This window comes from Mytilus edulis, chromosome 2 (genome assembly GCF_963676685.1).
Source record: "Mytilus edulis chromosome 2, xbMytEdul2.2, whole genome shotgun sequence".
In the NCBI taxonomy this organism is placed as follows: Eukaryota; Metazoa; Mollusca; class Bivalvia; order Mytilida; family Mytilidae; genus Mytilus; species Mytilus edulis.
The window spans coordinates 30,340,876-30,358,332 of record NC_092345.1 but is presented as its reverse complement, the minus strand read 5'-3'; the positions used below and the strand labels follow the sequence as shown (position 1 = coordinate 30,358,332).

At 32.3% G+C, this 17,457-nt stretch overlaps 1 protein-coding gene across 8 annotated transcripts in view; it reads left to right on the top strand.

Annotated features, from left to right (window-relative positions):
* LOC139511925 (syntaxin-binding protein 1-like) overlaps positions 1 to 8,148 on the top strand; it is a 39,880-nt gene extending 31,732 nt beyond the window's left edge. For 4 of the 8 annotated variants that reach the window (XM_071299117.1, XM_071299113.1, XM_071299111.1 and 1 more), the window contains 3 exons: positions 615 to 706; positions 3,591 to 3,748; positions 4,703 to 8,148. In XM_071299117.1, the coding sequence (XP_071155218.1) occupies positions 615 to 706; positions 3,591 to 3,748; positions 4,703 to 4,764 (312 nt within the window). In that variant the 3' untranslated portion in view covers positions 4,765 to 8,148. Of the gene's footprint in view, positions 1 to 614; positions 707 to 3,590; positions 3,754 to 4,702 lie in introns of those variants that run through there. The other 4 variants (XM_071299115.1, XM_071299112.1, XM_071299116.1 and 1 more) reach the window with 3 other exon arrangements.
* Positions 8,149 to 17,457: the final 9,309 nt, after the last annotated feature.

Genomic DNA, 17,457 nt, shown 5'->3' with positions numbered 1-17,457 from the left:
GTGGACGATCCAACTTAGAAACTCAGATTTTTATCACACAATCCATACTTATAATTCTTGAAACAATCAAAATACTGTCATTTCAATTAAAAATACAAAAAATATTTATTGGTAATATATCTGGTTTGTACATCAAGGAGACAGCATCAACATACATATAAATTTTTTGACAGTTAGACACCAGTGCAACAGACTTTTTTTGACAAACTTGTTGGCAATGTACGAGTTTAGAATTTTACAGTACTGCATGATATGGTTTAATCTAAGTTAGTTGATTCCAAGAAGATAAACTTACACAAAATTTCTAATAGAAAAATTTGAAGTCTGAAATGCCCTTACACAAAATTTCTAATAGAAAAATTTGAAGTCTGAAATGCCCTTACTGTGCAAAATGGGAAGATTTTATTATAGTTTTCAAGTCAGTTAGTTTCATTTTACTGAAATGTAACCCTCAAAGAAACATGAATGCAGACCTCTGATAATATATTGTACTCCTATCTTTGAGTGAGCTTGCACGTTTTGTTCCTAACGTATTAAAACTTGTGGTTTTGTCAGCTTTTCATGATGAAGAAGTTTTTACGGGAAATTATAGTTGGTTCAACTTTTATTTTTAGGATGCTGTTGAAGAAAAGTTGGATAACAGACAGTTTCCATTCCTCTCTGGTGGTGCTCCAAGATCAGGAGGATTTAATAAACCTACAATAAGGTAAATTTGTTAACAAATTAATACCAGAAAATACAGTTCATAAGTGTGAAACATGAGGTGCAATGCCACCAAACCACTATCGTTCTATTTCATGAGAAAGAAGTCCATTATCAGAGAAATTACATTTTCAGTGTTGCATAAAAGGGAGTTGTAATGGTAAAAATTCTTGTACAATGACGTTAACAGTAATTTGTGGTGCATGCCGATGAAATGACACTTTCATTTAGAAGATAAAAAAGACTGATTTTGATGAATCACGTTAAAATTGTTCCAAAAATAACAGAAACAATAATTATTCGAGACCTCTGACGAATCACAATAATGATATTTTTAACCAATTTGACCCTAACAGTAGCCTTAACATGCTTAAATGGCTGTTTGATGCCTAATGGTAAAGGGCATTGATTCCAATATAAAAATCATCTGCTTTCCAACGCAAGAAAGTTTTATTTCTACTGATATATTAGGTGAACATTCTTTATCTATTGACTCTTATTTGATTAGTGACTCTTGACTTGACCTGGCTATTCTTGCCTTATCACTGACACTGAAAGATAAAAAATTAAATTTTTAATCCAGATCATCATTTGTTTAATTGCTAGCTCCTCATTACTTGTCATCTATTGGTGTTGTCGTCCATCACCATCTGATGTCTTAATTTTACATAAATCTTCTCCCTTGAAAGAAGTTCAAACAACAGGGCCAATTTGAACCAACTTTAGCCACAATCATCCTTGGGGTATCTAGGTGAACAATTATGCTTGTCAGCCATGCTGACCAACCGAAATGACTGGCATGGCTAAAAAATAGAACATAGAACATAGGGGGAAACCGGGTAAATTACAAATTTGGTATTTTATCTTGAAAATTATATAAAGACTCAAATTCTTGATGGCATTTATTTAAATTGTCAAATTTTAGCTATATATGACTAAGCCTTTCTAAGCTGATACAATTAGATTCTAATTAACTAACCCAAGAGTTAATAATAATTGTTTAAAGTTAAGAAATGATTGAAATAGAAATTGATACCTTCTGTATTGATTTGCTGAGTCGGAAAAAAAGCATGATTTTGTTACAAATAAAAAAACCATTAGAACTGATCAGATTTATTACAAAGTACATGATGTTATGTTAGACAAAATTGACCAGTTGGTCCCCAGAGGAAACCGGTTTTAAAAATAAAAGAGAAAGGCATTGTCCCACAATCCAAGGGAATCCGCATACATAGAAACTCCTGTCTAGTTTAAGATCTACACCCCTTTGGCTAAGTAGAGCAAAGGTTATTGATCTATCTTGGAAGGAACATCAGCTGACTATAAATCTAATTATCTGGGATGATATAATAAGATGATATAATGAGAAGTGTTCCTTGGAGCAAGTTTTGATGTATTTTTTTCAATTTAAAGTACGAAATATTTTCTATATATATTTGTACTTTAGAATTGTTTGTAGCATTAAGCAATTATGAAATTTTCTTAGGGCTATTCCAGAAAAAAATGTATGGGGGGTTGGAAGGCAGTTTTTGTCAGCACCCACCACCCAGACAATTGTAATTGAGAATTATAGTGCATTATAGTGTGAAAAGTTGCTCTGATACCCATCACCCATGTAATTATTAATACAATGTGCCTTCCAACTCCCCCATACATTTTTTTCTGGAATAGCCCTTAGATGAATTTGGAATTTTTCTTCCTTTCCAGGAAATAAACTTTTAACTTGTAGATTATTTTTGTAACAATGTGTATACTTGCAAATCTACTGTTTTTCTTTAGTCTGTCTGTTACTAAAGTTTATCAATACAAAATCACCTACAGCTTAGATAGAAATGGAAACTTAATTGACAAAAGTACTTTGTATTAAATGTTAATGTGCACCGATTAAAATATATGAAATTGATTTTTTGGGTTGCCAATTGCAAAACATTGATAGTACCATTAATATAGATTGGGAGTTATTATTTTTCAAATAATAAGTTTTATGATTTATATAGATCTATAAAAATAATAAATAAAAAATAGATTTTTGATTATACTGTTAAATTTGCAGTGATTTATTTTCTTCATAAACTCTAACAATTGATATCACAATTTTTCCGCAAGTGATTAAAAAGTTGTCCTTTGGACTAATGATAGAATTCTTTGAATAAATTTGGAAAAAATATAATTCAGTAATTAATGTCATGTGACAATTACTGGACAGTTACTGTGTTATATTGATAATTCTAGACTATAATGTAATTTTAACATCAAATAAGTTCATCCTAGTCAAATGTCATTGTTACAATCATATCAGGCTATAAAAAAGAATATGTTTGTTTTCCCTAACCCTACCAACCCCCCAAAATAGCTGCCTACTAAATATATTTTATTGTCCAAATGTGAAAAAGTTTTCTTTATTCAGATAGACATGAAGACTAAAAAATATTTTTCACTTCAATTTCTCTTTACAAAAAGAGGAAAAGAAAATGCCTACCTACCTACCTTCTGTCTCTACCTCTTGGTAGTGCTTAGGCAAACCAAAATATTTCAAAGTGTGTCCTCAGATACTGCCCACTTACCACTGTGCAACATACTATTGACATCTTATTGTTAATTTTTGTAATAAATAACATAATTTCTTTTAAAAAATGTTTTAGTTTGTATTACAATGAGGAAAAGATTGGACATTATATAAGATAAAAAGATGTGGTATGATTGCCATTAAGACAACTGTCCACCAGAGACCAAATGATATAGAAGTTAAAAATAACACAGATAGTGTGTACTTGTTCATTTTTGGGTGGTCAAAATGTGTATCTCTTCATTTCAGCCAATTCATTTTGAAATGATTTTAGTATTAGTGATATCTTCATACTAATAGTTAATTTGTTTTGTTATTACAGTAGTGCTAGGTATGGGGTTTGGCACAAAGAAAAAGTTCCCCCAAGCTACAAGAGTGGACCAAGACTGATCATCTTTATCATGGGAGGTTGTTCCTATGCTGAAATGAGAACAGCATACCAAGTGACACAGTCATGTAAAAACTGGGAAGTTTTAATAGGTTAGTATTGGTTATGTATTACTATGTGACACCATTCTGTAAATATTAAAGGAAGGGACAAAACTCTTGTACTGTTTTAAAAAGAGTTATGATGTACAATATTTGGGATATCTAAGAATTGACTTGCCCTTCTCACTTTTTCCAGGGTTCTCGCTAAGTATTTTTAAAGGAGAGTCCAGGGACTTTTCATTTTTTGCCGTGATGAGTCCAACAGCAAGAAGAAAATATCTTATTGCAATATAATGTAATATTTCAGTCTCGTTTTCCTAACAGAGCAATGAAATGACATTAAATTCAGATCACTTTTAAACTTTTGCTATTAAATGATGATATTTGTGTTTATCTGTGTTCAGTTTAAATAAAATATTTCAATCTTGATGCATCTGTGGATTCACCAGTTTTGAAAATGGTGAGTCCAGACAGATTTTGACGAGTCCAGGACTCATGGACTCGCCTTAGTGGGAACCCTGCTTTTTCATATGAAATTCTGATTTATGTTAAGGCACACAAAAATTCCCTTCAAAATACACTATCATAAAATCCAGTCTCATGATATTGTTATAACTGCAGTTAGTCCATGATCTTACAATCTTTCAACATAAAGTTTGATGATTATATGTGAAGCAGTCAATACATTTCAATATGTGAACTCTTGTTGAATATATGTGTGTGTGTGTGTGTTCTCTTTATGACACCAGGGAACTCAATGGCTAAGTGGCTTAAGTAGTTCACTAGCCTGTCAACATTGGGTTATAAGTTCAAACTTGGCACATGGCTTTTGCATTCAACTCAAATCTTAATTGACAAGAATTGTCAGTTTTTTGGCCAAAAGGTGCTTTGGCTTTCTCAACCAATAAAAACTTAACAGTAACAAAGCAGCCAATAGTTCTGAAAGTGGTGTTAGACACCAATCAATCAATCTTTATGAAATAATTTGTTTTCTTTTTTTACTAGGTGCTACTCATTTATTAACACCTGAAGGTTTCTTGGAAGATTTGAAAACTGTAAGCAACTGATGAAATGGCATGGTAAACCAGACTGACAGGAACTGATGCAACCAAAAACATATATAGATGTTGTATAACTGTGTTGTTAAAGATTGTTATACATTTCTATAAGATGGTGTTGTCTTTTGTCCTAGTGATTATGTATTCAAGCTGCTTATAGATGTGATTCTGATATGAAGAAATAAAATTATTTAAGAAAATTTTATAACTTTTATGGATGTGAAATAAGCTGATTGTTAGCTTTTCCATGCATACCTTAGAACTGATTAACAATTATTAGGATGATTGTTCAAGCATCAAAGTGGCTGTCTACAAAGTTTATAGTTATAATGTATGATTGTTAGGTCGTAGCTTGTGTACTTTCTTAAAACAGGAAATTCTTGAAATCCTCTGGTCTTTTCAAATTTTCAAATTATAAAATTGAATATCATAGAAACAGGAATATCCTTTAGAATTAGTATACATGGAATCATTTGAATTGGCAGTATTTAAATTCCACTGCAGAGGTATCGACCATGTTTTTTTCTCTCCATCATGCTAAGGTAATATTTTCATATATACGTTTGAGTTCATCTTCATTTATTTGTTATAAATTTTGCAAAACCTAAGTCAGTCCAAGTGTTTACTCTTAATCTATTTAATATTGATTCAAGTAAGTTAACCTAGTTCTCTTTGAGCATTTTTGTTTTCAATAGCAATCAAATTTTGAAAGCTCTTGATAGAATTTAGATAAAACTTACCAGTTTCAAGAATGGTGAACTTGGCTGATATGTTTTCATGATAAGAAGTGAGAATTCTTAATCATTTCAATTATTCTGTGATATTAAACATTCCTGTTGTAAAGATACTTACACTTTTAATCAGTATGAAAAGTATGATACATTTATTTACTTATATATATGAAGTAATAAAGTTCTATGCGTCCAAAATTATAAAGTATTGGCAGTATCAGTTATTATTACATTGGTTGCAATGAATTACATTGATTTCCCAGTTAAATAAAAACCGATAATTTCACATGTGGAATAAACGTGGTTATTTCACTCCCTGACGTCATACAACAATAGGCGTTGTCAAGACGTCGATAACGGCGGATCAAAACAAAATTGTGAATGCGTAGAAAAAAGATATAGTTCCTTACATGCTTTATATACCCGGTAATTTCTTTAAAAAAGCCATTTGCCAATGTAATAAAAAGAATAACTAATTAAAGAATTCAAATTTCGAAAAATATTCAACTCGTGACCGAACAACACTGATAATTAACTCATGCGCTACGCGCATTCGTGAATTAATGTGTTGTTCGGTCACTTGTTGAATATTTTTCTCTATTTGAATTCTTCCATTAGTTATTCTATAATTAATGTTCTTGACTGCCAATTTTAAATTGTGCTTGGCAGTGTCAAGTATACATTACTTTGCAGTGTCAAGTTTTAATTTGCGTGGCAATGTCAGGAACTTATGTTCTTGGCAGTGTCAAGTATAAATTTTAAACGTGCTTTACAATGTCAGGTACTCATAATTTTCTTTAGCAGTGTCACAAAAATGAATGTTTTGCCAGTTTTAAATAGTAGTGTTATTGGCAGTGTAAAATAATGCAATGTTCTTGGCAGTGGTGTCTAGGTGTACAAATAGATGTTCTTGGCACAGATATTAATGTTCTATACCATGTCAATATTTAGGTTCTTTGTAAATGAGCAAATGAACGTAATTGTAATTGCATTGTTATTCAAAAATTTTATTTTTTGTTAACGACAAAAAATTATAATAAGGATAATGTCAAATATCTTGATGTCATGCATTTAGTAGGCACTCTGACTGAAGCTCGCATCAACAATAGTTTGTAGTCTATTTGATTCACAAAATTGGTTCAGACAATCTTGGTCTATATATACTCTGGGTAGTTTGAGGAAATTTTAAAACCTCAAATTCCAATCTGTTCTACATGATTTACAGCATTTAAACAATTGTCAATTTATTAGTCATTTTTAATATTTGTTAAATTTAGTAATAATGATATTGTAAATATTTATATATATGTATTGAATACTTTTGCATTTTTTCTGGATGATAAATAAACGTCATGGTATATAAAACGACATGGATTTATAACAATAAAATAAATAAAACTAATATATGTGTAACATTATTGGATTGCATTCATGAAAAACAGGATTAAAACAATCTTATGTGAATTGGAAGCCTAGAACATATTTATAAAAATGTGTGACGCAAATGTGTCACCAATTGATTAAGAGCGGCGTTTCATGTTTCCGCATTTTGTCACTACGTTTCTGCATTAAAATTCCTACATTTCTGCATTTTTATAGTACTTTTTCTGCATTTTAATTTTTAATGTACATCTCTTGTTTACCAGGAAATCTTTTTTTTTACTTTATATTCCGGACTTAGTCCAATAGTTTGTATTCTATACGCCACCAACTTTCAGCGAGATGGAATCTGCAGCTGCTTTTATCTGCATTAGGAAATAAATTACTCTTGCAGCATTGTGCATGTCCTGTTCAAAGTCCATATGTATTGTTATCGAAGAGAGCACTAAAATACACTTTCTTAAATACCAGAAGTTCAAACACTCTGAGCTTTATTTTGGAAAAGTAATGCACAATAATGCGGAGACGTGAAACTTGATTTTTGCTAAAAATGCGGAAACGTAATACTCCCATTAAGAGATAGTTCAATTTACTGCTCACTCAAAAGAGTTATACAGTTACTGAACAAACGTACAACAATGTTTTTAGTAAGTTTGGAAAACTTCATGTGTGTTGTGCATTTATCATCCAGATTATCTATTGGCTTTGGCATTATATGTGTGTATATATACAATTCTGTGTGGAGTTCTAGTGCAATATTTTCTATGTTATTCTTTTCTACACAGTATTGTACACATTTTTTCTTGTTAATTATGTATATTTAGTCTTTGTTATTCTTGTATATTAAATCTGTTTAATTTGTCTTCAATCACATTGTCTTGTTCTGTTTGTTCATAGAATGTTTATATTTCATGTCATGCATGATCTACTAGTACTACATTTTAGTGATTTTTTTGTGATTATGCTAGATTTGCAGACTTTGAAATATGTAGCCATTTTATGGTTTATTATTAAGCAGTTTAGTTAGGTTAGTTCAGACATATTTATTGTTTAAAAAGGACAAATGGCTTAGACACAAATTTTTCAACTTAATAATGTCTTTCTCCAATTAATTGACCATGCTATTATTTTGAAACAACATTTTGCAAAATAAATTTCATTACATTGTACTTTGAGAAATTTCTTGATTTTCTTGTAGTTAATTTCTGCGGAGGATTGAAACAGTTTCTGTGGGTTTCCTATTAAAAAATTATGTTTGTTTGAAATAAAGTAACACATTTGTGATTAGCTTTATGTTTTAAAATTGTTTGATGGACTAATACTTTTTAAAATACTAGAAATAAGAAGTTAAAATAGCTGAATATTATTTATATAGTACTGAAATATTAATACTGCAGCTTTAGTATTTAATTTGAACTAGTTATCAGTTTTATAAGACAAAATCCTTTTGACTTCTGATTATCGCAAGCATAGATTTGAATACATTACTTTTGAAATTTAGTGCAAGAATAGATTGGTCCCGTCTAGATTAAGAATAACCAAATGAAAACAGCTTTATAGAATTATATGTTTCATATATATTAAATGTTTAGAATTATCAAGAATCTGAAAAAAATAAGGAAAAAAAGGATTAGTAACTGTTAAGCCTATCAATAGTTTTTATGAAAGAGATTATTTCTATTTATGATCTTTGATCGCAGTCTAAAAGAATAATAAGTATTCTTGAAATCTGAAAAAGTAAGACATCCAAATAGATACTTTAATTGATGAATAAGGTTACAGCTTGAATAATCAAGTTGATGTAATATAAATCATGGTTATTTTATTTTAATAGATATATATACAGTGGCCAATCCAGGATGCACTGAAGAGGATGTACACATTCCCTCCCACCTTTTATTCCCTATAAAAAATTATGTTTAAGATTGTTTATCGGATATTTTTTTAATCCTAAATGGTTTTTTTCTATTTTCTTGGATTTCAACTCCCCTTTTAAAAAATCCTGGATCCTCCCCAGATATATATATTAACAAAATTTTATGGCTTTATGAAGATCTGTATCTGATTTGGTATCATTAGTTATAGAATGAATATTGTCATCTTTTGAAGTCTTATACTTAGGTTGTAACCAATGGAGGAAAATGTCTAAACTACTTCTTATACCTATACCCTGTTAAATTTTCAGCCAACATTTCATGTTATCATTTGGGTATTTACCCTATGGGAAGTATAGCCAAAATTGTGACATATTAGTACCTGTCCTGTCAGTTTGTCACATGAACCCTGTAATATTCACATCCTTTGTACTACATTTGATTGCAAAAAAAAAACTTATAATATTTGTTTTGGGGCCAGCTGAGGGACGCCTCTTGGTGCGGGAATTTCTCGCTACATTGAAGAACTGTTGGTGACCTTCTGCTGTTGTTTTTTCTATGGTCCGGTTGTTGTCTGTTTGATACATTCCCCATTTCCATTTTCAATTTTATTATCTCAGTCATTATTAATAATTTAGAAGACAGTGCAATTTATTGAAATACATGTAATTAGCATTGTAACACAAATAAATGTAATTTTCTTTATAACCTTATTGTCTTTTGTCCTACCAGGGATAGAAAGTAACTTTATAACTCATTAAAGCATGAACTAAACAGAAATTAGGAGTCATTTTCCACTTCCTTTCCTGAGGAAGTGTAAGAGATAAGTCATAGTACATTTCCCATCTGTCTTTTGCTTTATATTTGTCTATGTAGAATGTAATTGAAATCCAAATATACCAGACATCCCTCCTAACGTGGGATACTTATTTTCTGATTCATTTTGAAGATATTGCAATAGGGAATGCTTACTTTGTCAAGGAGAAAATTTTCATTCCAGAGGACTAGAAAATGTTATTGACAAATACAAATAGTTGATTGTGTAGAGTGATATGTTATTTCTCTTAAAGTTATTTAATGTTTATTATAAAGAATTGCTTTAACTTTTTTTAACTAACTCTACTGTAATAGGAGAAATAAAAGACATTAATAATATGTTGGTTGTTTTTTTTTATGCCCTATTTATGGGCATTATGTTTTCTGGTCTGTGCATCTCTCTGTTCGTTTGGTTGTTCCTTTCGTTCATTCCTCCGTCCGTCCGTCCGTCTGTCCTGCTTCAGGTTAAAGTTTTTGGTCGAGGTAGTTTTTAATGAAGTTGAAGTTCAATCAATTTGAAACTTAGAACATATGTTCCCTATGATATGATCTTTCTAATTTTATGCCAAATTAGAGATTTGTCCCCATTTACACGGTCCACTGAACATTGAAAATGATAGTGCAGATGGGGCATCTGTGTACTGGGGACACATTCTTGTTTTTTTTATATATTTGATATTTTGCGATGAATAAATGATGATGTTAGGTAAAAGTTCAGAGAGAATATAATCCCAAGTACTACTATAGATCATCTATAATATTCGTCTGCATAGTTTTCCATGCATCTGAATTGCATAAAAAAAAATACGAAAGATACCAAAGTCACATTAAAGATTCATAAGTAATAAACAGAATTTGTCAAAACTGTGACACAAACACAAACAAAAACTAAGAGTCTATAAAACTCAGCAAATAAAAGTTAAAGACATGGCAACTGAACCCCATGAAAAACCAAGGATGATTACAGGTTTTACAGAAAAGAAAGTAGATCCTGCTCCACATGTGACAACCGTCATGTTGCTTATAGCAAGAACCAATTTGTTGAGGAAATAAGGTTGGATTGTGGCTATAACAATTGGAACATTTGATGTCATCTGTGACAGGGATACTCATAGTGGCATCCATAAATTTTTCGGAAAAAATGACATCAACATCACTTCTTAGAACTATTGGTACAATAGTGTATTTATAAGCTGCTGACATCTATAACATACAAAAACAAGAATGAGTCCATAGTACATGGGTGGACCATGAAATTGGGGTCAAAACTATAATTTGGCATTAAAATTAGAAAGATCATATCATTGGGAACATGTGTACTAAGTTTCAAGTTGATTGGACATCAACTTCTTCAAAAGCTACCTTGACCAAAAACTTTAACCTGAGGCGAACGGACGAACGGACGGACGCACGCACGAACAGAGGCACAGACCAGAAAACATAACGCCCCTCTACTATCGTAGGTGGGGCATACTTATAGGAAAAGTAATCTCTTATTTGTCGTTTCTTTTTGGAGATAAATACTCAGCATGAACAGAAATGATAATTGATACCATTAGTATCAATCTCTCCTCTTCTTTAATAGATAATAGTTGATTATCACATCATCACAATAGATATAGGAAGATCTGGTATGAGTGCCAATGCAATTAATAAAAGTAAACCATTATAGGTCAATATACGGCAAGTCCAGTTATTACACTTAAACATGCCAATTTTAGGTATTGATATTCTGAGTTCATGATGGCTGATGAGATTGTTAAAGTCAACTTTAAGTCACTTAACGTCATCCATGGTTCAATGTTTAGTATCCAGTGAAACCATCCCGTTCTTAGAGTACAGTCTCGTACTTGCATCTCATTTTTCAAATCAGTCGTCGGTATTCCTGCCGTGGTAGCTGTCACCATTCACGATGCAATGCTGCTTCCAACTGACTTTAAATTTGTAGAGGAGGTTCGACGATCTTATATGTTCCCAACCATCTCTGTCGAATCAAATGCGGACTCGTGACTTTCGAAGAGACGTCAGAGCATCCCTTTAAAGGTAGGCGTTGTCTTCCATTAACATTGGTTTTGCATGAGAGATACACGCCATATCATTTCAGAGCCTCCACCAAAAGTTACAGTCGGTTGGAGGTTCCTAAGTTTATGAGCCGTATTTTTCTGGCTCGAAAATATCAAGCGTCCTTTTGTTATATGCAGCAGGCCGCATGACCAATGCCAGTTCCTCAAGTAATTCTAACGACGTAGGGGGTAAACACTGTGCTAAATGCAATCGTTGAAATTTATCCGATAACATGAGGTTTTCAATTACTCTCATTGACTTCAGTCCTGTGGTTTCAGACAGTTCTTCACTTTTCTGGTAGTAATACAATTGAGAAAGGAAATGGAGAATATCTCAAAGAGACAACAACCTGGTCATAGAGCAAACAGAAGCCGAAGGCCACCAATGGGTATTCAACGTAGCGAGAATATCCTGCTCCCGGAGGTGGTCCTCAGCTGGCCCATAAATAACATTGTGTTCCAGGTCAGTGAAAACGGACGTCACACTTAACTCAAAAACAAATGACTTCAATGAGGTAACTAGTCTTATTAAAATAGGAGTTGACCCTGACATTCGTCTAACGTCAATGCAGTACCCTGTCATCATGCTACGATGTTACAGGTGTCTATCTGATCTTGGCAAGTCTTTTATGGAGTTTGTTTGAATGTGTTATCTCACAAGCCGACTGACTACGTTCCTATACCGTATAGTCGGCTATACAAGGCTATACAAGGCCCCGGACAGAAAAATGTGAAACCATCGAGAATACTTACGACATATTTTATTACATAACAGGCCATGAAAAACAAATAAGCAGATGCTTACCATAAGTTTCTCGATAAGGGATGGTTATGAAGAAGTATTTATGACAGGCTAATGGTGTTCTGTTACATTATGTAAATCTGACAATTCAGCTTCTAGCAAAATTATTGAACTTTTCAGACTGAGGAATTTATTTTTAGTTATTAATGAGGTTTATTTATGGAAAGTGTTTACAATACTTAGTAAGCCATTGATATTTGATATAATGTTGAATTAGCTTCCATGCGTTTTTATCTGAAACAACATATGAGGGTTCATCCCATAAGATGTACCTCAATAACAAAAGATTGAAAATGTTGTCTGCTCTATGGTCGGGTTGTTGTCGCTTTGACCCGTTCCCCATTTCCTTTCTCAATTTTATTTTTAGTTATTAATGAGGTTTATTTATGGAAAGTGTTTACAATACTTAGTAAGCCATTGATATTTGATATAATGTTGAATTAGCTTCCATGCGTTTTTATCTGAAACAACATATGAGGGTTCATCCCATAAGTGTTATGTCGTTGTTCTCCTCTTATATTTAATGCGTTTCCCTCGGTTTTAGTTTGTTATCCCGATTTTGTTTTTTGTCCATGGATTTATGAGTTTTGAACAGCGGTATACTACTGTTGCCTTTATTTATTTGTTTCGCAGTTTTGCGTTTATGCTTGTTTGTGTTTGTTGGCTTTTGTTTCTCATTGCTTTTTTTTCTTCGTTTTTTGGTTTTATTTTCTGTAGCATTTATCCGTGTTCTTGTTATTTTTTAAGGGGGATTTATTGATGGTGAAGGTAACATGATATGTAATCAAAACCTTATTGTAATTACATTGGTAGCCATGTTGTATTCACTGTTCGTGCTACTATTAAGAAAACAAACAACATATTTGTACCAGGATTATAATTTAGTACGACAGACGAGCGTTTCGTCTACACAAGACTCATCAGTGACGCTGATATCAAAATATTTATAATGCCAAACAATTACAAAATACCAAAAGTCATAAACAATCTTTACATTAAAAAAACCAACTTTTGCCGAATTACTAATGTCGAGCAAATCCTAGAAAGTGTTCTTGAATTGTTCATATTTACATTTGTTTTATCCAATATCTTAATTTATAAACTTGTTTAAGGAAATCATTACGATCTATCAAGCTCCAAATTGTCAAATGCGGTACAGGGTGTGGATTTTCTAAAATATGTCTATATGTTTAGCAACAACAGAAGGGTATAATCCTTAATATCATAATAAATTAACAATAACAAAAACTTAAATTTTTCAAAATGTTAATGATGTTCTTCCAGAAAATATAACCGTAGCTGCATTTGGCAAAAACCTTTCCAAATCTTTGGCCCTTAATGCTGTTCAACCTGTACTTTATTTGGCCTTTAAAAGTGTTTTGATGGGGGCGTATCTGTTTAGTCTATTATAGTCGTACGTAGTTTTAAGCCTTGTATTTATCGAAATCTTCATACCAAGCAGGGATATAAAAACTGTTTTCCATTCGTTTGATGTATTTGAGATTTTGATAAAGGACTTTCTATTTTCCTTGCAGTTGGACATTTTTATTATCTTTTTTTTACGCATGATAGCATATTTGATGTTCTGAAAAATACGGTATCGAATATGCTATCAACCCCACCCATTAACCACACAATAACTCTTTGATTCTATATGTTTCTCTGTAATGTAATTTTGTATTTTTATCTTGTTTGCAGTAAGTTTGCCATTCCAACTTGGAACATCCCCGTTTTTTAGGCACGTATTCGATGTCTTTGGGATTCGATAGTGTGTTTTTATATCAATGTTTGTCTTTAAATAAGTTTTCCTATTTTGTTATGACATTGCTTGTGAAAGATCGGAGTAAGACTTGATTGTTCAAAAAGTAATTTGATAATGGCTACAAAATATACAATTGGTATCGCCGTATCGACGTTACGTAACAAGTAAATGTCTCGAAGGTTTGTGCCTGAGGTTCCCGGAATAATCGCAGATATTACATTTCTTTTTAACTTTGAATTAGAAAATGACTTTATAAATGTAAATTAAAATGTGTAAAATAAAGTTTGATTACATTAATCAATTTGAGAAATTTCAGAGAAAAACATACGGTAAACCTGTTTTGGAAAAGAGTAAGATCAAATTAAGTACATTGCAAAATGCATTACCAATAAAGGGAGAATTCAAGACTATAATAAGAAATAAAACATGAGGCACACAAACCAGATTAATTGTTGTGAAAGGAAAAATAAATTCTCCACCCTTACTAAGCAAATCCACTCTGATTGAGCTAGGGATGATACAGTTTAGAACTGATGGTTCTTTTGTAAAGACAAACCAGTTGAGAATATCAGACAGTGGACCACCTTTCAACTCTAAGAAACTTTCTATTGCTCAGGGATTTAACCATTACCAAGTCACACCAGGACGCCAAATAGCAAATAGAGAAGTTAACTTAGTTAGGAAACCCACCAACAAAACAGATCAAATAACAAAGTTAAAAAAGAAAAACACTAAAACAGCTAAACATGAAATTCATAGAAGATATCACTCAAACTTATATGAGGAGATAAATGAAAGAGACAGACAATGCAAGGAGAAAATCAGAGGGTATGCTGAAAACAGAAACAAGAAGATGAAGAAAAATGGCCCCCGCAAGACATGCGCGGGAGGGGGCAGTGTGTAACACAATTTGTGTTCCAATCTTAATAACCATGTATACGAATATTATAGACATATACCCTGCAGCCAATAAATAACATGTATCCTTCAAAGGTTAATTACATAGTTTGACAATTAACCACAGACTAGTATTATTCAACATCCAGACTACTACGTAACCGGCATACATCTATGGGCCATGTTTATGGACCACTAGACTATATAAGATCCAGCTTTGGACTTGAAGAAGACAGGACAGATTGGTACAAGACATTCGTGCAGACAGATTCCGCCAAGGTCTCCCCCTTGTGGGTAGGCTAGAACTCATGTGCTTAATATCCGAACGTACTCCATCAGGACTGAACAGTTATACCACTATACGATCACGTATCCGTGTGAGATATTGAACATTCGAACAATTCAACTTTAAAGACAGTTTGTGAACATTCGAACATTGAACTTTAGAATCTTTCTTGACTTTGTAATTACATAATAAAATATATTTATCCACGGACTATATTACAAGTGGACATACAAAATTATGCCCCCCCCTCCGCAAGACAGGCGCGGGAGGGGGCGGATAAAGAGAACTTTGGAAAACAGAGACAAAAGTTAGGAAACCAGGACTGAAACATAAAGCAGAAGAACCAGGAGACCGATGCAATTTAGTGAACATTATAGAGACTATTATAATTTATACATATTGAGAAAGTAAACTTTATCTTTATTACAAAAACATTAGTGAACAATACAGAGACTGTGATAATTTACTTAATGTAATCAAACTTTATTTTACACATTTTAACTTACATTAAGTAAACTATCACAGTCTCTGTATTGTTTACTAATGATTTTGTAATAAAGATAAAATATAGATGTTCACTTGTTTTCAGCAAATAAAATTCAAAGCAACAGGTCAAGCTATAGTGCACATGATTTTGAAGACGATAGATTTAAACAGAACGGTAGGAATATAACCAAGTCTAATTGTGGTTATTGTGGATTTGATCATTGTGAGGGGAAAAAATGTCCTGTATATGGTAAACAATGTAGAAATTGTAAAAAAAAGTAATCATTTTGCATCAGTCTGCAGAGCAGAAAAGAGAATCTCAGAAAGCTATGACAGGCAGCAACAGAACAGATCTGTGAACTATGGAAACAGAAGAAATGTGAAGAAAACAATAGAAGAGGCATATAAAACAGATTCAAATACAGACACATCAGACTACGAAGAGGATGAAGATTATTTTGAACAAACTATCAGCACTTGAACAAAATACGAGGAGTGAAAACCATACAAGGAACAAGAGACATTGAAAAAAACAGTGACAGTAAGGATTGATGATGTAGATGTGAAGGTGGAACCTGATAGTGGAGCAGATGTGAATGTAATTGATGAAAATCAATTTGTATAAATTATAATCCATTACATTCACATCTATATTTTCTCTTTATTTACTCTGCTAAACACTGCTTTCTTCTTTGTTTTTAATCCTATCCTCGTCGCCATTGAAAGATCGGAGTAAGACTTGATTGTTCAGATAGTAATTTAATAATGGCTACAAAATATACACTTGGGATCGCCGTAGCGACGTTACGTAACAAGTAAATGTCTCGAAGGTTTGTGCGTGACATTCCCGGAACAATCCCAGATATTACAGTTTGGTTTTGTTTTATTTATGAATTGCCGGTCCCTTTGATAACTTTCATCTCTCTTGTATAAGTTATAACTAGTATTTATTGTCTGCATCCTATATAGAGTATCAAGTAACCCCTATTATGTGAAGGAAATTTATCTCGGCTATTAAATCAACACACCCAAGACATCACTTATTACTTTAAGGTATAAAAGGAGATCAGAACATCATTTTTCATCGTATTGTGTTGCTAGACTGAGTTATCTCTGCAAAAATATCTAATATCAAGAATATTAGTTCGAATCATTAGTATGTAAGTGAAGACGAAACTAGTACACAGATGAAACACATTGTCTTTTTATAGAAATTGATTAATAAGCTGTTCCGGAATTTTACAACCAGTACTGTACCAATATGTTTAGATAAAGGAATCGAAGCGAAAGGCTGTAATCTATTCTGGTGTCCTTTCTTTACAACCAGTAATTCTGTGCCAATATGTTTAGATAAATGAATTGAGGCAATCGGCTCTAATCTATTCTGGTGTTCTTTCTTTACAGTCCGTACTACTGAACCCACATGTTTGAATACAAGTATAGGAGTTTATTTTATAGGTTGCAATTCTGACAATGCAATTTTACTTGGAATAGCCTTTGCGGCTTAAATTTCGCACTTTTACTATGAAAAATGACCCCACAGAACGAAAAGTTAACATGCACTACTATTTTATCCAAAGGTCAAAATATAAGGCTGTGCGGCAT